At 30.9% G+C, this 18,579-nt stretch overlaps 2 protein-coding genes and 1 long non-coding RNA gene across 8 annotated transcripts; 2 read left to right on the forward strand and 1 right to left on the reverse strand.

Moving 5' to 3' along the window:
- The first annotated feature begins 1,109 nt into the window (after nt 1–1,109).
- LOC140663181 (peptidoglycan-recognition protein LC) lies at nt 1,110–4,800 on the forward strand. 5 transcript variants are annotated; one of them, XM_072887161.1, is made up of 5 exons: nt 1,110–1,428; nt 1,800–2,067; nt 2,806–3,412; nt 3,541–3,699; nt 4,091–4,799. In XM_072887161.1, exons 3-5 carry the CDS (start codon nt 2,809–2,811, stop codon nt 4,609–4,611), a joined length of 1,284 nt encoding a protein of 427 aa, XP_072743262.1. In that variant the 5' UTR covers nt 1,110–1,428; nt 1,800–2,067; nt 2,806–2,808; the 3' UTR covers nt 4,612–4,799. The 5 variants fall into 5 exon arrangements, with proteins under 5 accessions (XP_072743262.1, XP_072743264.1, XP_072743265.1 ...); XM_072887163.1 differs by having other exon boundaries at nt 1,110–1,324; XM_072887164.1 differs by having other exon boundaries at nt 1,110–1,324; nt 1,901–2,067.
- Nucleotides 1,480–2,915, reverse strand: LOC140663185 (uncharacterized). Its single transcript, XR_012046236.1, has 2 exons — nt 2,799–2,915; nt 1,480–2,624 (listed from the first exon to the last, which is right to left on the reverse strand). It is a non-coding gene; the product is annotated as an uncharacterized lncRNA (long non-coding RNA).
- Nucleotides 4,801–5,710: 910 nt separating the features above from the next.
- LOC140676356 (transcription initiation factor TFIID subunit 4) lies at nt 5,711–14,284 on the forward strand. Of its 2 annotated transcripts, none has more exons than XM_072911320.1 (10): nt 5,711–7,251; nt 7,523–7,801; nt 9,821–9,937; nt 10,024–10,356; nt 10,705–10,884; nt 11,168–11,436; nt 11,598–11,764; nt 11,907–12,037; nt 12,227–12,409; nt 12,541–14,284. In XM_072911320.1, the coding sequence occupies exons 1-10, from the start codon at nt 6,256–6,258 to the stop codon at nt 12,817–12,819; spliced, it is 2,934 nt and encodes a 977-aa protein (XP_072767421.1). In that variant the 5' UTR covers nt 5,711–6,255; the 3' UTR covers nt 12,820–14,284. The 2 variants fall into 2 exon arrangements, with proteins under 2 accessions (XP_072767421.1, XP_072767422.1); XM_072911321.1 differs by having other exon boundaries at nt 5,713–7,251; nt 7,523–7,738; nt 12,541–14,283.
- The last annotated feature ends 4,295 nt before the right edge of the window (nt 14,285–18,579 follow it).

Raw genomic sequence — 18,579 nt, forward strand, 5'->3', positions numbered from 1 at the left:
TATTCACTATACTTGCATGCTTTCTTTTGTCGGTTTATGATCTGAACTATTTTTTTCCATTGCTGCAAATAATCTAATGGAAATAGTTGGTTAAATTTATTTCTTCCTGGATGTAACACAATTTTCGAAGGATGTGCTCAGATTTTTGTCAAGTATCGTATATTACGATTTTAGTTAAATCCTGCAATTTTATATAACTAAAATTGATGCAATAGCGAATTCAAATTCAATATATGATATCAATTACGATATAAAAACTTCTATCGTTATCGTAATATGCGGTAGCATAAAAAAGATAGATTGAGGTTGTAGGATATATCTTATACAAATGCGTCGGTGCGTATTCGCATGTATTTCATATATCACATATATATTTATATTTTACATAGTATTGCGAAAGTATCATTGATATAGCGCGCATTTAATCACATTTTCACTTATTGTTGGTTTGTTCGTTATGATTATGTTGAATATTTACAAGTTCGATGATTTATATATTATTCGATATATAAAATATATTTTTAGCAAAATATTATCAAAGATGTTTACATTAATTTTAAAATGTTTATATTAATATCTTGGCATTCTACTTTTATTTTAATATTGTTTTTACTCGCAATCAGAAAAAAATCGTATGTTATCTAAAGTTTATTGTTTTAATAAGCAATCTTTTAATCTCTGAAAAAATGTAGTAGCATAAACGTTTTCTTCTCAGAGAAGATAATCTTACGATTAAATTGAACATAAAACGGTTTATGATGTAATTATATAATTAAATATATATTTATTTTTCTAAGATAAAAAGAGACTTCTTTCTTTTTTCTTTGTACTACATATTCTTCTTCCATTTTTAAATTTTTTGAAAATATATATGATAATTTGAGATTAATGAATATAATTGCATAAAAAAAATTTTGCGCGCACATCTATCTCTTAAGTCAAAAAGTTTTATATAATAAAAATAACATAAAAAATATTTTTATCATTCAGATGTGCTAGAAATCTATAAACATATTCGGACAAAAAATATAGATTCATCCGGTTCCGTGAAAAACTCAAGAATCATATAAAGCAATATTATCATACAGACATGAGCTACGCATCATATCGTTTACAGTCACCGTTGATTGTGAGAGAAAGAGGTAGAGAGTGGGGCTAGCGATTTCTGACCATGTTCGACAGCACGACAGCAGTCTGTTACGAGTCATATCGAATGGAGATAATGCCGCCATTATTCTAGTATATTTTAATTTCGTCAACAATCTGATTAGCCAGTGCTGATGAGCACCAAAACATCCTACGGCCGTAATTGCTATTTCTTTCGGTAAAAATGGACATTGAACGCAAAAATATATAAAATATAGAGTTTCTCTCTTTTTCGTCTTACGATAATTTTGTTATAAAGTACGCAGTATGATTTCCAAGTGGGTGAGTGACGTAAATTGCGCGTGACATAAGGTTTGTTTTTTTTTAGCTGAACTAAAATGATAGATATATATTTAGAAATTCTAAAGAAAAAATGAAAAATGCAAAAAGTTTAGCTAAAACGAACAAACTTATGGTGACTCTTGCGATGTCATTATCCGTGTACGAAAGTTCACGATATTCGAATTAGAGGACATTGTGCGAGGCTGTCGGGGGACGCACTATACCAGTTTTCATGTCCACTTTTCTTTGTTTTGCTTTATATATTTTTGCAACTCCTGTGAGAACAAGCATTTCCACGATTCCACCTCCAAGCCGCGTCGTCCTTCAGCAGCCGCATGGCGTCATCGTCCACACTAATATCTGTCTGACAGTGTCGTAGGATCAACAAAGATAACCGATAGTGGTTCCCCAGTTGAGTTCGTATGCGGATTGTACTTTGTTCCCGTGAAACAAAAATTTAATTTTCCCATAGAGCAAGTGATTCGACGAGGTGTCAAAAGCTCGGGTTTAACTCGAATGAAGTTTTCCTTTCCGCGAAATATCTTCCACACGACGGTGCCTTAGATGTCGTCATAGATCAATGGTGGGCTTGGTGTTGGCAAAGTGACCACTGCCAGCAGGAACGATGATTTGTGTGAGGTAATTTCGAGTGTCAATCTTTCCTTATAATTTAATGAATAAATCGGGTTATTTTCAATCAGTTGCACCGATTTGAAAAATATAACGATTGCGAGTGCGCTTCGAGTGTGAGGTCTTTCTCCGATTTTTTTTATTTTATCGACGATCACGTTCTAAACGTGATGCGTGTTGCATGCATACGTCTTCACTTCTATTCATAATGAACTTTGTTCCTATAATGAATATATAATTTGTGAAAAGATACATAGCAGGAAATTACTTAGTAAAATCAAATGCCAATCTGAACTAATCACGATTAATTAAAAATTTTCCATTGTAATATTTACTTATAGCGATATGATGAATATGATATTTCGACGAATATGACGTTACAACGATGAGTATTAGTCCACATGCATTCAGCGCGCTATGTACCATTTCGGATAATCGGTGTTCATATAATTACATTTTATTAAGAAAATCAATTCGTTATAGATGTTTTACAGTTGAAGGCCAGTTATCTATAGATATATATATTCTTTTTGTCTTCATTGCAATCGATGTAGATTTCTATAAATCTGCAAAAACAAAATTATTATTGTCAATACAGTATGTATAATGGTAATTTTATTTTGAAACATACTTATATATAATTGCGACTATTTTGAAAATAATAATAGAATCTTATCTTATTACATTCGGCATATCGCATTACAAGATATTTCTAATGTAAAAAATGAAAGTGCGTTCACCATATAGTGCATGGGCATGGTGACATTGGTACAACAGCAGCAGCAGACGTCCGACGATAATCATCAATATCAGAAGGAGCAAGATCACGCGAACGGTGCCATTGTGTCCGTCGAAAGTCACGTGGTCGACAAATTTCGCGGCGAGGTTGCAGAACCGCCGAAGGAAACCGCGGTAGTCGTTCCAGGCAATGGTAGTGTTGGAGATTCCTCTACGCAGTGCAGTGACGTAGATGACGACGATGAGGAAGAGGAGACGGATATTGAACAAAGTGGCGGTTGGATCACGGATCTGCCAATATCATCAACTATCGTTCAAACACATCAAGCGGTCGCCACCACGAATGGCGATGTCGTCCTCCCGAATGCCGATCCATCCAACTTCGGCGATGTATGCGTCAAGAATTCGACGAACGTGCATCTGGGTAACAAGACCTTCTACAAGGGTCCAGTTACCATAAAGCAGTTTGTTTATACGAACCCCACTTCCATACCAGAGACAAGCAAATTCGAGGCCTGTGTTTCCGATGCCAACGTTTCGGACTTGTCGACGAATAAGGATGACGAAGTCGCTAGCAACAGACCTACTTTTCCACAAAATACTGAATTAAATAAAGGTAACAATCGATTGTACTGTATGTGTAATAAAGTATTGTATATTTAATAGAATACTGTACGTTTAATAGAGGCTGCTTAAAGCTCTCTGTTACTGTTGTATTTAATATAGCTTTTGTAATTATTTTAGTGACGCAATGGCTGTGGACGTGGAGATGTGCAGTTTTGTCGTGCACGTTAGCCTTAATATTTCTAACTGCCATAGTGATCGCTATTGTACATTTTGCTCGTTATACGGACGCACCGGCAAAGCCAGTTTTCCCGGAAATTCCAGACTCATCGCTCGAGGGTAATTATAGCCTGGAAAATTTACAGATTCAACATGAGATAAATATCATATTGTACTATACCGCAAAATTGTTTTAATTTGTCCTTTACATTCTTCATTATTTGCATTATTTCTTTTATCTATTCATGTAGGAGAAGTATGTTTCTAAGTTTCGCGATTAAAATAAATATAATCGAACGTTGTAAAACATTTTATATTTTCATTCGGAAATGTATCAGAGTTTATTGTTAAAATATGGATTATAATATATATTATATTTCTTGATATATTTATATTCAATACAAAATTAACAAGTTTCTAATCCATTTGTAATATTATGTATAATATATTTTGAATATAATATATTTTATATATATATATATATTATATATGTTGTTTTTATAATTTTCAGGTGTAGTAGTAACTTCTGTACGTTTTGTCGAGAGGAACGAATGGGGGGCGCAACCGCCCTCGGAACCTCTGACAAAATTGAAGCTACCAGTACCATATGTAATTATTAGTCATACAGCTACAGACTTCTGCGACACGCAATCGACATGTACATTCCATGTGAGATTTGCTCAGACTTTTCATATCGAGTCTAGAAAATGGTCGGATATCGCTTACAATTTCCTCGTCGGAGGCGATGGTCTCGCATACGTTGGCAGGAGTTGGGATTACGTCGGTGCTCATTCTTTCGGTTTTAACAACAGAAGCATCGGCATCTCTTTTATCGGTACATTCAATGCGGTCAAACCACCAAAAGCACAATTACATGCTGCGCAAAAAATTATAGAGCTCGGTGTCAAAGCTGGTAAAATTGCTTCCGACTATAAACTGTTAGGTCACCGACAAGTTTCGAAAACTTTAAGTCCTGGGGATGCTCTATATAGTGAAATTCAAACGTGGCCGCATTGGTCACTTAAGCCTTAATGTGATAGCATAAAAATTTAGCATAAAAAATGACGAAGAAGCATATGATTTATTTTGAAAAATATTAACACTTTTTTTTTTAAATTGTATGTGGTTATCGTCTGTTCATTTTAGACAGTTATTGTAACAAGTTTAAATAACAATTGATTCTGAAAATTTCATGAATGACTTCACTTATATATTACATTGTTAAAAATCATTTTATATTCAAATATATATTGAGAGATTTATATATTAAGAAAATATAAATATAAATATATTGAGAAAGATTGATAAAAAATATATAAATCCTTTATATATTTATATATTAAAAAATATATTATATAAGGAAGATTTGTATAATTTTTGAGAATTCTCTGTGATGTAAGTAAATTTAAACAAAAAAATATATACTATGTAAAAAAAATGTATATCTTTCTTTGTCCAAAATAAAATCCTTTATAAATATATTAAGAAAAAATTAATGAAAGAAGTGGTAAAATTAAACAAAATTAAATACAGAAGATATCTCACTCTCGTTTTCTTTTTACATACGCAGGCGCGTGTACACACCACACACACATACACACAAATACAGTATAAACTTGGTACCTTGCACGCGGCAAAAAATGACGTCAATCAATCTTTCGCTCTTATGGAAAAATTTTAAGTTGATTGGCTACCGCGTCGTTTTTTTGTCCCGCGCCTTAAGGGCCGTCTACAATAGGTGTTGTAAGTCATAAGCCATAAGAAATTAACCAATGATATTCGATATTCTTCTCTAAGGTCAACTGTGATTGGTTAATTTCTTGCGGCCTACGACTTACAACACTTATTGTAGACGGCCCTTTAAGGTCATTCTACATTAGTCGTATGTCGCATCGCAAACGTCGAAAGCGCCGTGCTATCCAATCAGCATTAATCTAGCTTGACGCTGATTAGATCACATGACTTGCGACGCTCTCTTTTGCCAGCTGATATTCTTTCCTCTATGCTCTATGGTATGCACACGAGCGATATTTTTCGAACGCAATCTAGAGAGTCTAGTCTCCCAGCATGTTCTGAATCTGGTATTATTGGTTTGGGAACGCACATAACCCGCAGAAGAATGATTACGGATTTTGGAACATGCTTACTTTTCAGTAACTCATGCGAGCGTTTGCAAGTAATAAAAAAAAGTTCAATAAGATACGGTTACGGTAAAAGACTTAAAGAAAAAAAATTGTGTTCAATTTCTCGCATAATAATACATAGGTCTGTATGTGTATTATCATAATACATTGTATTAATTGCATATACGGCGTGTTGATTGCATGTTCGAAGATGGCCATTTTGGCGGGTGACGTGTGTACACGCTATCGACAGCCATAACTTAGCTCGCAGTCGTAAACGACGTCGTGATTCCGCGACTTGTTGCTCGTGAGAAGTGTGTGCGCGCGGCCGGAAATACGTGATTGTCGAGAATATTCCGGAAGCAACTCGGTACCTTAAAAGAAATGGCAAGAATTTGGCGGTTATACCACCCGTTGGTAAACAGAAGACTCGCCGCGTACAATTTTCCGCTGCGCTAAGTGGGGAAAGTGGGGGGGAAGAGGCAATGCACCATGGGAATAATTTGCGACAGGCGCACGCGCAGTTCAGTTTACAGTTGGAGCTTGGAAGAAAATGGCGTCAGCTAAGTTTTTGGAGGAGGCTCTGAGCACGGATGTCGATGAATCCGCAGTGAACGCGATAGTGGGCTCCCTCGAGACGCAGCTTGTAACGTCAACGCCAACCGTGGCCGGCCATCAAGCGAGTCCCGCATCGGTTAGCCAACAGAATCATCAGGTGAACAGCGCTATTTCCAACGGGGGCACCATCACCGCGGTACAGCCGCAGAAACATGGGGTTTCGAACGGCGGCGGTGTGACCACTGTGAATAGTCTAATGACTCAGGAGGTCACTAAGCCCATCACTACCAGCACTTTATTACCAGTGAACGTGGTTACCTCGAACGCAGTAACGCCGCAGGTCATCACTACACAACATCAGCAACAGCAACAGCATACACAACCGCCAGGAATACCTCCTGCTGCATATATCAATCAAGTGTCCACAACCAACCAGGTGTCGAGCAATCAGGCCACGCATATACCAAGCTTGACTAAGACACACGAATCAGTAAAGATCATCTATCCCGGTGTTGGACAAGTTATAGCTACTACAGGGGTGGCAAATGCAAATAATAAGCTCTCCTTTCCTGCCCAAACTGTTGGGCAGTTAGCGAATGGTACCTTAGGTATAACTTCACAACCGGTTCTGCAGACTACATCGAACGTTGTTTCCAATGTCGGTTCTGTCAGTCAGACAGGTAGTCAAACAGTGACCGCAGTGAATAAGCCGACAGGCGCAGCTTTAGTGATTAAGACTAGTGTAGCACCCGGCATGGTTTCTGTTCCAATGTCCGTTCCAGTTTCTGTGGCTGGCAATGCAGTCAGCACAGCGTTGCAGGCTAAGGCTGGAGTTACTTCGACGATAGTACCCAGCAATGTTCAAATTCTCAATGTAAATACAATGCGTCCTGCAACACCAGTAGCAGGACAGCAAGCTAATAAGCAAGTTACCCCAAGAGTGGTAATTGGACAACACCAATTGGTAGGAACAAGACCAGGAGCTCCAGGGGTAAGATCCTTTGAGCATTTATGAATAATATGGCAAAATTTTTTTAAAGTACATGTATTTTTTAAAGTATATATGTATATTTAAAAATTATATATTTTTAAATATATATATATATATATATACTTTAATTATATATATACCTCACAGTATTGTAGAATTTTATATTACATACTATTCAACTCTTCATAGCATATAAAACTTCTGATTTATTTATTATAAATTATAAAATATATGATACAATAATTAATAAATAATATTTTTTATTTTTTAGATAACATTACAGGCACTTCATGGCCTTCAACCTGGTACTCAAGGTCATCTGTTATTAAAAACAGAAAATGGACAGTATCAGTTATTGAGGGTAGGTCCAGCTCCAACTGCAGGTACTCCCACTGGTACTGCAGTTACGCCGAATAGTATAGCTGGCAATGCAGTAGTTGCTGCACCATCTCCAGGCACTACCTATCGCCTAACTTCAGTGCCAACTGTAAGTAGGCTGAATACCCAGTTCACTGGCCCACCACTCGCCACCCTAAGAAAATCTGTTCAGGTGACGCACTCTTATACCTCTTACAAGACTCGATGTAGTGCTACTGTAGAGACTTCTTAGTTTGTGACTTTGTTTTCTGTGGAATGGTGTTATCAGTAAGCCAATATATTTCATATATGTTTACAATTTATATTTTTCATTCAACATTTTTTATTCACATTTAAATTTGGGTATTTATGACAAAAGTTTATTATTATTTTATTTTTAAATTATTTGCAAATATTTAATACATTATTATTTTTATGAGCACTATATATATATATATAATGTAAAAAAATTATACTTACAGATCTTAAAGTTCTTAAATACATATTCTGCGCAAAAATTTTATGAGCAACTTTATTATCTAATCAGTATTATTTTGATTTAAATGTTCTACAAACTTAAATTGCATAATTGATAACATCTTATTATCAGCTTACTTTTGGGATGCATTTCTTTGGTAGTATGTTTTGAGTTTCATGAAGTGTAGTAAATGCATTAAAGTTCAATGTTTTTATCAAATATATGCATGAGTTCTTGGTTAAAGGTGTTATGTAGGAAGTGCTACATAGATTAAAGATAAATTCTTTTAAAAAAAGAACATAATTGTGTGAGGATATTTATACATTTTCTGTACTTTTTTAATAATTTTATATATATATTTATTAAAACTATTTTCTTATTGCTATATCTTACAGTAGAAGCATGTGTAATTACATATATTATTCAAATTTGTATAAACATACTTTTTACAAATTTATTTTTCTATTAGAAATAATAACAGTAATTAGAAATAATTCTACACAACGCTAACAATGTAATATATAATTGGTTAAAAAAATAGTATTGCATACATGTAATTATTTTTAAAACAATTTTTAAAAATTTCTTGATATAACTTTGATAATATAAAATTTGTTAGGAGATCTGTATTTAATATCTGCAAAATAAAGTAAAACGATTAATAAATATTATTTAGCATACATTATTTTTAAATAATATATATTTTATATATATATATATTAATATCTATATACAATTACAAAAATATTTATAAAATATGAGTTTGTACTAGGTACAGGTGCGTCTATAGAATACATTGTAATAAATAAGTTATGTTACTATACTTGCTTGAATTTAAAAAACATAAAGGAAATGATTGATAGCTTTATATTTTTTAATTTTATCTATCAGTAAAAAAATATATATAGTTATAGAAGTATATATATACATACTTCTTTATTCATAAATGTAAAAAAGGTTATTTAAATCATTTATTAAATAAGTTGTTAATTTGGAGATGATTACATCATATAATGAAAACTTATTTGTTATAACTATGTTTATACTTTTCTTCAATAGCCAATGAATTAAAATTTTTTAATAGGATTTTTATTTTTAATTTTTGGCATGCATGTAGAAAAAATAGATACAGTTTTTAATTTATCATGTAGTAATATAGAATTTTACTAAATTCTCTTAGCTGCATGCAATAAATAATGAAAAAAGTTTGAAAATTATATATGAAAAAATAATACAAATTTTGTACTTTTGATTCGCTTGAATTGTTTTTGAAAATTTAGGGAATTTATCTTATTATTTTAGTCAGAATATATATAATTAATTTTACTTGATGTTATTTATAAATTACATTAATTACTTATACATTATTATTGAGAAAGAAAAAAAAGAGAGAGAGTATACGAATGAAAACAGAATTATGTATATGCTGCAAGGATGTTCAATGATTAATTTTTTTGTGCAAAATTTTCTTTTAATATTATGGTTACTTACAATTTACTTTTTTTTGGTATTTACTTTTTTTACTATCATATCTGCATGTACTCTATCTTTTTTTTACCTATATTTAAACAAAAAAGTTATATAATATCCTACGAATTTTTTTAAACAAATCTAACACCTTATTATTTTGATAGTATCTTTATGTATGATAAAATTAATTATATATTTTTAAGCAGATTTGCTCTTATTGTTATAATATATATATAATTATTATTTTTATATGTATTGCTACAGACTGTTGCTCCTACTATTACTACATCTACTACAACCCCAGGAACAGTGACTACAGCACCTACAACTACTTCTGCACCAACGGCTACTACTGTTCAAACAGTTCAAACATCAGCACCAGTATGTTTTATACAAATTTAAAATAATATAATTATTTATAATACTTTATATGGTATATTTAAATGAAGTTTTTTTCTTTCTTCTAGCGTCAAATTGATAATACCAAAGAAAAGTGCCGTAAATTCTTAGCAAACTTATTAGAGTTATCTAGTCGAGAACCTAAATCAGTGGAACGCAATGTCCGAACTTTGATACAAGATCTGATCGATGCTAGAGTTGAGCCAGAAGAGTTTTGTGATAGGCTTGAAAAATTGTTAAATGCTTCACCACAACCATGTCTTATTGGATTCTTGAAGAAAAGTCTGCCGCTTCTGCGACAGTCGCTTGTCACAAAAGAATTATCTATAGAAGGAATAAGACCTCCTCCAGCCAATGTTGTTTTCTCCATAGCTTCAGCTGTTGTTCCAACTATTACACAGGTAGAATTAAATATCTTTCATAAATTCTATTAATCCTACAAGAGCAAAATGTATTAATTTTTTATAAAAATATTAATTTTGGAAAAGAACTTTGGAGTTTTGCAAAAAGAAATCTAGACAAATAAGTTTTTGAAAAGGAATTGATCAAGTGTTTTTTTTTCTTTTTTTTCAATTTTTTCTGAGATATTAATGTGTTACCTTTTATCACAAATTTATATCTAATATATAATTCATTATTTTTAAAAGAATATGTAATATTATAATAGTAATGCTTATAATAAAGAAAAGAGAAGATTTTTCACTTATTTTATTTTCTAATTTACAATTATACTTTACTATATATTGTAGCAACCTCAATATAGACCTCCAGTGGCAGCGACAGTTCCTGTAACAACAACTGCACCAGCAACGACACAAGTAAGAGTAATGGCACCTCAAACAGCAGTAACAGCACCAGCAGCAGCAGCAGCAGCAGCAGCAGTAGTTGCAACAGTTCCACGTCCGGCCCAACCTGCTCCACAAAGACTTGTAAGATTCTTATAATGCTATGATATTAATATACATGTTTATGTGATTATACGTTATGTGTCATGATATTATCAAATATTTTAAAGAAATTGCACTTTTTTTGATACCAAAAATAAAAGAATAATAGAATAGTTATATGAATTTAATATATGTTAATTGTCTAAGCTTACATATATATATATACATATTTTCAATGATATATGTTTCTCGAATTTTACTAAAGATTTTTTTACAATCTTTTGATCTTTTGTACAAATGTGCAATAAAAATTATATTATTTTAGGTTCGACCAGGAACGACGACAGTGGCTCGTCCTACTGCAGCATATACTGTAAAATCGCCAGTACCAGTAACTGGAATTCGGCCCACTCTCCCGGTTGTGCAGAAGCCACCTATAGTTACAACAACGGTCGTAAAACCGATCACGACTACAACACAAGGCAAAACAGTTAATACAACCACTACTGTTAATAAAGCCGTAGTGCCTTCTCTTGTTCAAAAACCGACTGCAAAAGAAAAAGAGAAAAAAACGTTTTCATCAGCAGGATATACGTAAGTTCTATTTTCTAAAAATAGCATAGTAGTAATTAGAAAAAGTAATTATTCATTTATTAGCTATTAATAAGCTAATAAATGAATGAAATATTAATTTAAAGATAATGCATACTGTAATTATTATAAACATATAATAATGTAACCATTTTGTTATATAGGGCGGATGATGATATAAATGATGTAGCAGCTATGGGTGGTGTTAATCTTGCAGAAGAATCTCAAAGAATACTTGGTTCTACAGAATTTGTTGGTACCCAAATACGATCTTGTAAAGATGAAGTATTTTTGCATATGACACCATTACAACAGAGAATTAAACAAATTGGTAATTTCAGTTTTATCTTTATTATTAAATTAATATAAATATTATTTTTAATAAAGAAAATAAAAAAAAATAAATATTACCTTTATTATATTAAATTAATACAAATATATATAGAGCTTTATACAAAAATATACTATTTTAGCATCTAATCATAATCTGGAAGAACCAAATCAAGAAGTGGCAGCATTAATCTCGCATGCTGTACAAGAAAGGTTAAAGAATTTTGTAGAAAAATTAGCTGTTATCGCAGAACACAGGATAGATCTTATAAAGGTAAAATTTGAAACGATTATCTTATTTGTTTTTTTTAAATTTTTGCATTTCTGTTCATTTATATAAAGATGAATCCTGTATCTTGTTACTATTTCCTTTTTATTTCCTTTAAATTAGCACATTTTATCTTACCTATTTTATTATATCTTTTTTTCTCTCTTTTTGCAACATTTTTTTCGTTGTTTATAGGTCGATCCTAGATATGAAGTTACGCAAGATGTAAGAGCGCAATTAAAATTTTTGGAAGACTTAGATAAAGTTGAGCGTAAGAAACATGAAGAACAAGAACGGGAAATGCTTTTACGCGCCGCAAAAAGTCGCGCAAGAGCAGAAGATCCCGAGCAACTCAAATTGAAGGCTAAAGCCAAAGAGGTAATATATGTATATATTTATAATTTTATATAATAAAACATTTTTAAAAATTTTTCTTAAATTGCAATTTAATTTAAAACAAAATTTAAACATAATTTTTATATTTAATTAAATCAATGTCTTATGTTTAGATGCAACGTGCGGAAATGGAAGAATTGAGGCAAAGGGAAGCAAATTTAACAGCTTTACAAGCAATTGGTCCTCGCAAGAAGCCTAAGCTTGACATAGCGGGATCGACCAACAGTACAGGCGGCACTCCAGGTGCAAATACATCAGCTAGCGGATTAAACAGACAAATGCCAATGAGACCACGTTTAAAAAGAGTGAATTTCAGGGATTTGTTATTCCTTTTAGAACAGGATAAAGAAACGTGTAGAAGCACAACATTGTATAAATCATACTTGAAGTGATGCACTGTCAAGGGCAGGAACTTTCGTGACCCGCCCGAAATCTGGCGTTCTATCTGTATGGTATTTTATGAGCTTGACTCGATGGATCGCGTAACGTTATTCTTTGCTATAACATACACTGTAATAATGTACAGTGTCTAATCGCGAATTGCACATTGCAATAAGATTCATTGGAAGTCGGCTTAGAAAATCCCGCATATATTCAAAATAAAATTATTTCCACCGTGTCGATACTAAGCTTCCTTATTGTAAATGACTGAACATTTTTTAACTGTAGTATACATTTTTTAAATGTAATATATATATAATAATTCTTTATTTTTCAACACAAAATCGCATCAATGAAAGGAGCAATGTGTATGAGCACATGTTTCGCAATTAGTCTCTAACATAGTCTTTTCGTGGCAAGAGAGAACGTTGTGTCTGGCCATACAGTGCTTCCTCGTTATAAGAAAGATTTTTCGCTCCACGTTATGCGATAGCGCTAGTTATCCCTCCCTTTCTCTCCTCTCCCATTTTTTCGAGCAGACAAACTTGAACTTTATCTGATGCTCTATTTTGTTCGTTCACACATTCTCGTCTCACGTCGTCCAGATCGTTGACAAGATTTATGGGACAGTTCCTGGAAAGTAAATAAGTCTGCGCCCACATTAGAGGATAGTGATTGATTCCGAGCAATAATCTTTTAACGAGGTAACACTGTAGGAACATTGTTATATAATGAATATATGAATGTGTGAATGCATTAAGTGAATGATTGTACATTGTCACTATGTATAGGCTCGCTACATTGTAATACTTGACCTATACTTTTGGACATTGTAGCGCTAGTGTAAAATAAGTAGGTTTTGTTATAATAGTAAATCGTATTTTTGCAAACTGTATAATGTAATGATACCATGAGCACACTGTCCAAAAAGTATGGAATAATTTGTACAATATCTTACATATAATTAATAAATAGTGATAATTTCAATGTTGGTACAACACAATATAGCTACTCTCCACTGAAAAATGGAATTGTTATCAGTATATTATGTTGTATATTGCGATCTACGATTTTCAGTGTTTATAAAAAAATTAGCTGTTACGTTTTTTATTAAAGAAATATTTACAAAAATAAGAATAATCAATATTCTTTTGAGTGATGTTAATTTAATTATTTATATTTCTCCTTCTCGAAATTGATGTACGATTTCTGCTAATGATAAGATAAGCTTCTGCAGGAAGTTATTTTTTTGCATAATCGATTAAAATAAATTTAAAATGAGTACCTGATTTACATGTAAAAAGAATAACCACAAATATGTATGCGTGGGTGCCTGAGATCATAGAGAATAATACTTAAAATATCGATTTTTATTAGTTCTTTTGTTGTGTCAATATTTTATACTATCTGTATACCCACACAGTATATTCTTTCAACACAATTAAGAAAATATTGCATGTACGACATTTATGATTAATTAATACTTGATATATTATTAATCTTTTTATCTTACACATGTTTTATATCATTTACAAAATATAAAATGAAATTATCTGTGCAATATAAAGTAACATATATTTAGTAGATTTTCGAATTAAGTAATGTTTTTCTTTTAAATCAATTATGTATTTTATTATGAAATTTATATATTTCATATCTTCATATTGCAAATATTATTTTTATAAAGATATTTTTATTTTTTATTATATTACTATTTTTCGATATAATTTTTTTGTTTCGTTTTAAAAAAATTTTATATATTATAATTTCAGTAAAATCATTTACTTTCATAGTACTTTCAAAGTATCCATATAACGATGTGTCACTTCCACAATTGAGTGTTGTAAGATTATATGGTACATATGATTTATTTCATTATATAATATTTCTACACATAATTTATTTAAAAAAAATGGCATACTAAAAAATTATGTACTTCCTATATTTCTAAAATAATATATTCTGAAACGTATGACATTTCTCAATTTTCAAATAATAATAAGATTAAGCAATGGATGTATGCAATTGTAATTGTTGATTACTGTTACATACTACACTTAATTGCTTTTCAATTGGTTTTACATAAAAAAAGACTGAATGAATATAGTGTGTAGGGAAAATAGATATGTTTAAAGATATGAATTGTCGTAACTTTAAAGATGATGCACGATAATTCTGTACCATTGATTTTATATAATTGGAAAAGTGATACCATTGTGTTAAATAGAATCTCATTTAACATTTTATTAGTGTGTGTTCCGTGTGCGTGTGTGTGTGTGTGTCTGAGCGTGAACGTGTGTGAGTGTGTGCGCGCGCGCGTGTGCGTGTGTGTGCGTGTGCATATGCGTATGTGTAAATAAAATGTTTCGTATTTATTATTTCTTCTGTCATTGCAATTGATTTCATCTTTTCGAAAGAGTTATGATTGATAATTTAGCATTTATACATACTGAAATTTAAATGCTCAAAATTAATGTCCATTTGACTCATTTAATTAATATCCAAGTCATCTGTTGTGACAGAAATAATGACAATGTATATTTTGTGTAAATAAGTCGTTTTTAATAACTGTATATTTTATTTGAAAAAACCGTGTAAACTGTTATTACATGTATATCAATCTCTGCTGAGCATATCGCGTATAAGAGATTTTCACTTAACCGTTATTCTTTTTGCAATTATTATATCATTTTTTACGAACTCGAAGCAAAAAAAAAAAAACGTAACACCACGCATATTTCATAACGTTCTCTTTACTGCCAGTAGATAGAATATTAATATATATATCTATAAATACAAGAGAATATATAAAAAATATAACAGTACATTACACAATTTTGTGGTACATTATGATATTTTTATAAATTGTACTGGGTAAGAGAGCACAGCAGGCATAAGAGATAATAAAATGCAAAAACGAATCTCTCGTCGAAATATAAACTATATTTCTTCATTTTTTAATTAGTTTTTTTTCTTTGGTTTCATTAACTATTAAAATGTTTATTAAGGAGAGAGATATAATATGTAAAGAGATAGCATATATGTGTATTTTATCTTTTTTATATTTTTTTATCATAGAAACGATTTATGTTATCTTTTTTCTAGAACGTGCAAAAGTTTGAACAAAAAATAAAATTAATAATTTTAAAGACTAACCGATTGCTATAAGAATTTTATATATTTAGCTGGGTTTTAAAACTATATATAACTGTATTTTTTTTTGAATGCACAATTTTTTTCTGAGACTAAGCTTTTTTGATAATGACTTTCTATATACAATTGTATGTGTAAATTTTACTTACGATATTGTTATATTGCTTATGATATATCTCGCGTACACATATAACAATATACATTTGTAAAAAATTCCTATTTTATTTCTTTCTGTGTGATTATATTATTCTAATTATATATACTCTTTCTGAATAATACAATTAGAATTTATTGTAGCATCAGAATTATTATTGTGCTATTATCAAAATGAGTTTATTTGTTACGTATTTCTAAGTAATCTAGCAATAAATAATTTATATGTTATAATTACAATTACAAATGTAATTATATACATACAGTATGTCTGATTTAAATTTAATACGAGATTAATTTGTAAGTAATTAAAAAATTATTCACATAAAATTTGTTTTGTTTGATAAGTGATATTATTGGTTTGATTAGTTTCCGTGTAAATGAAAGAAAAAAAGAAATTTAATTGATTTTTTAATGGTATGTTACAGATAATATTGGTAAATATAAAAGGATCTCATTAATTTACAATTTTTTATGATTTTGCATGATTTTTAATTAATAGACTATTGAACTCTTTCGTATCAACCACCGTTATCACATTAAAAATAATACAGCATACTATTTAAAATAAAATTAATTTTTTAATTCCTTCTCTTATAAAAAACTAATAATACCACATGATATTATCTTCTAAACAAAATTTTTGTATGAACAATTTTTTCATATCTTTAATTGCTTACAAAATAATCTCGTATATCCACTTAAGGGAAAGAATGTATTTGAAAATAACTAAAATTGTTAAAATTCTCTTCAATCCTTTAAAAAATTAAATTTTAAACATCTAAAGAAACATTGAAGATATAAGAAAGATATCAAAATCTTTGCAACGTCTTTTATAAAATCATTTTTGATCTTATCTGTACTTTTTCTTGAAAACCAAGTCCGAGTCAGAGTTTGTTTTGTTATTTTTTATTCAGAATTAATAAACTAAATTTGATTGTTTGGTTTAAAGAAATTGTATTTTTATCAAAAAGTAGAACGATCAAAGAACTTATTTAGCATTAATTAAAATATATAGTCAAATATGTAAAAATTATTCGGATATGTTAATCCTCCTTCAGTGTTGAGAAAAAGGAATAGAGATAGGTAATTTTCCCACATGATTTTGCAACTCTTCTTCCTTAAATTAGACATACTGTTACAGACACTTATTAACATAAATTTATCAAACAATAATTTTTGAAATCTTTTGTTACTCTTTTGTTAATCATGATAATTTTCACTATAAAAAAAGAGAAGAGATACTATTATTTTAAAGTAATTTTTCTTTCTCCATGATATTTTAATCTGAACTAAATAAATTTTATTATCTACTCTTTTTAAGACATGTACAAGAGAATAATGTATGAGACAATGATAGTTATTTGTTTAAAAGATTAAAAAAAGAGCTGAGATTATATTTTGTCAATGTTTTCTGGAAAAAAAGAAACAAAATAATTAAATATTAAAGACGAAAACCGAAAAATGGTGAAAAAATTTGCGTTTACAATTATTCTATGACAATTCACATATTCTTTAATAATGTAATTTTTACTTCAGTTATTTTATAAATAAAATCTGTATTTATTATATCTATCAATAAGCTCTTCGCTATATGTGGTTGACGTTGAATTGTTTTTGCATTAAGAATGAGAAGACAAAGGAAGCTTATAATAAAATCGAAAATATAATAAAAATGCAAAACATAATAAAATATCGACCTTGGCCTCAATTTTTATACGGACAATAACGGTGGGATTTTGTCCGAGGATATCTTCGAATTTCGAGCCTGTCTTCCGCGTAGCCGACGGCTATTCCGCCTCGTGTTGTACATCGAAGGACCCGGCATCAAGGTGACCAGGGCGATCCAGAAATGGAATATAATCAGCCCGGCGCGACGGAGCCAGAGAGAAAGGGAGACGAAGCGCGGAACGTAAGAGGAAGAGGAAAGGGGAAGAGGGTGAGAGAGAGAGAGAGAGAGAGAGAGAAAAGCGTTCCGCCGGGTGGATTCGAGGGATGACAGCCCCGGGCTGTGAAACCCTCAGGCGACGCGGATATTGAGTTCGCAGTAACCATGGAAACGGGGCCCAAGGGCACGACGTTTGTGCGCTTTATCCCTTATTCCCGCGGTTACGTGATCAACGCGGTCCCAATGAGTTCTCTTACTTCGCTTCTCGTATGTGCGTTTCTTGTTCTTGCATAATCGTCAGATTGATCGAAACATTTTTTTGTACATCTGATCTTTCTCTCTGCATATATTTATTTTTATATACAAATTAATAATTAAAATTAAAATTAAAATATTGATTGAATAATGTCAGTATTTATAATATGCGTTTTTATAACTAATAATTATCATCAATCTTTGATAATTACATAAAATTATATAATATATTTGATAATTATAGAGAAAATAAATTCGTAAAAATTATTTACATACAAAAGTATCTTACAAGTTATTTTTATGTCAGCTGTACTTTGCTAAT

This window comes from Anoplolepis gracilipes, chromosome 2 (genome assembly GCF_047496725.1).
Source record: "Anoplolepis gracilipes chromosome 2, ASM4749672v1, whole genome shotgun sequence".
NCBI lineage: Eukaryota > Metazoa > Arthropoda > Insecta > Hymenoptera > Formicidae > Anoplolepis > Anoplolepis gracilipes.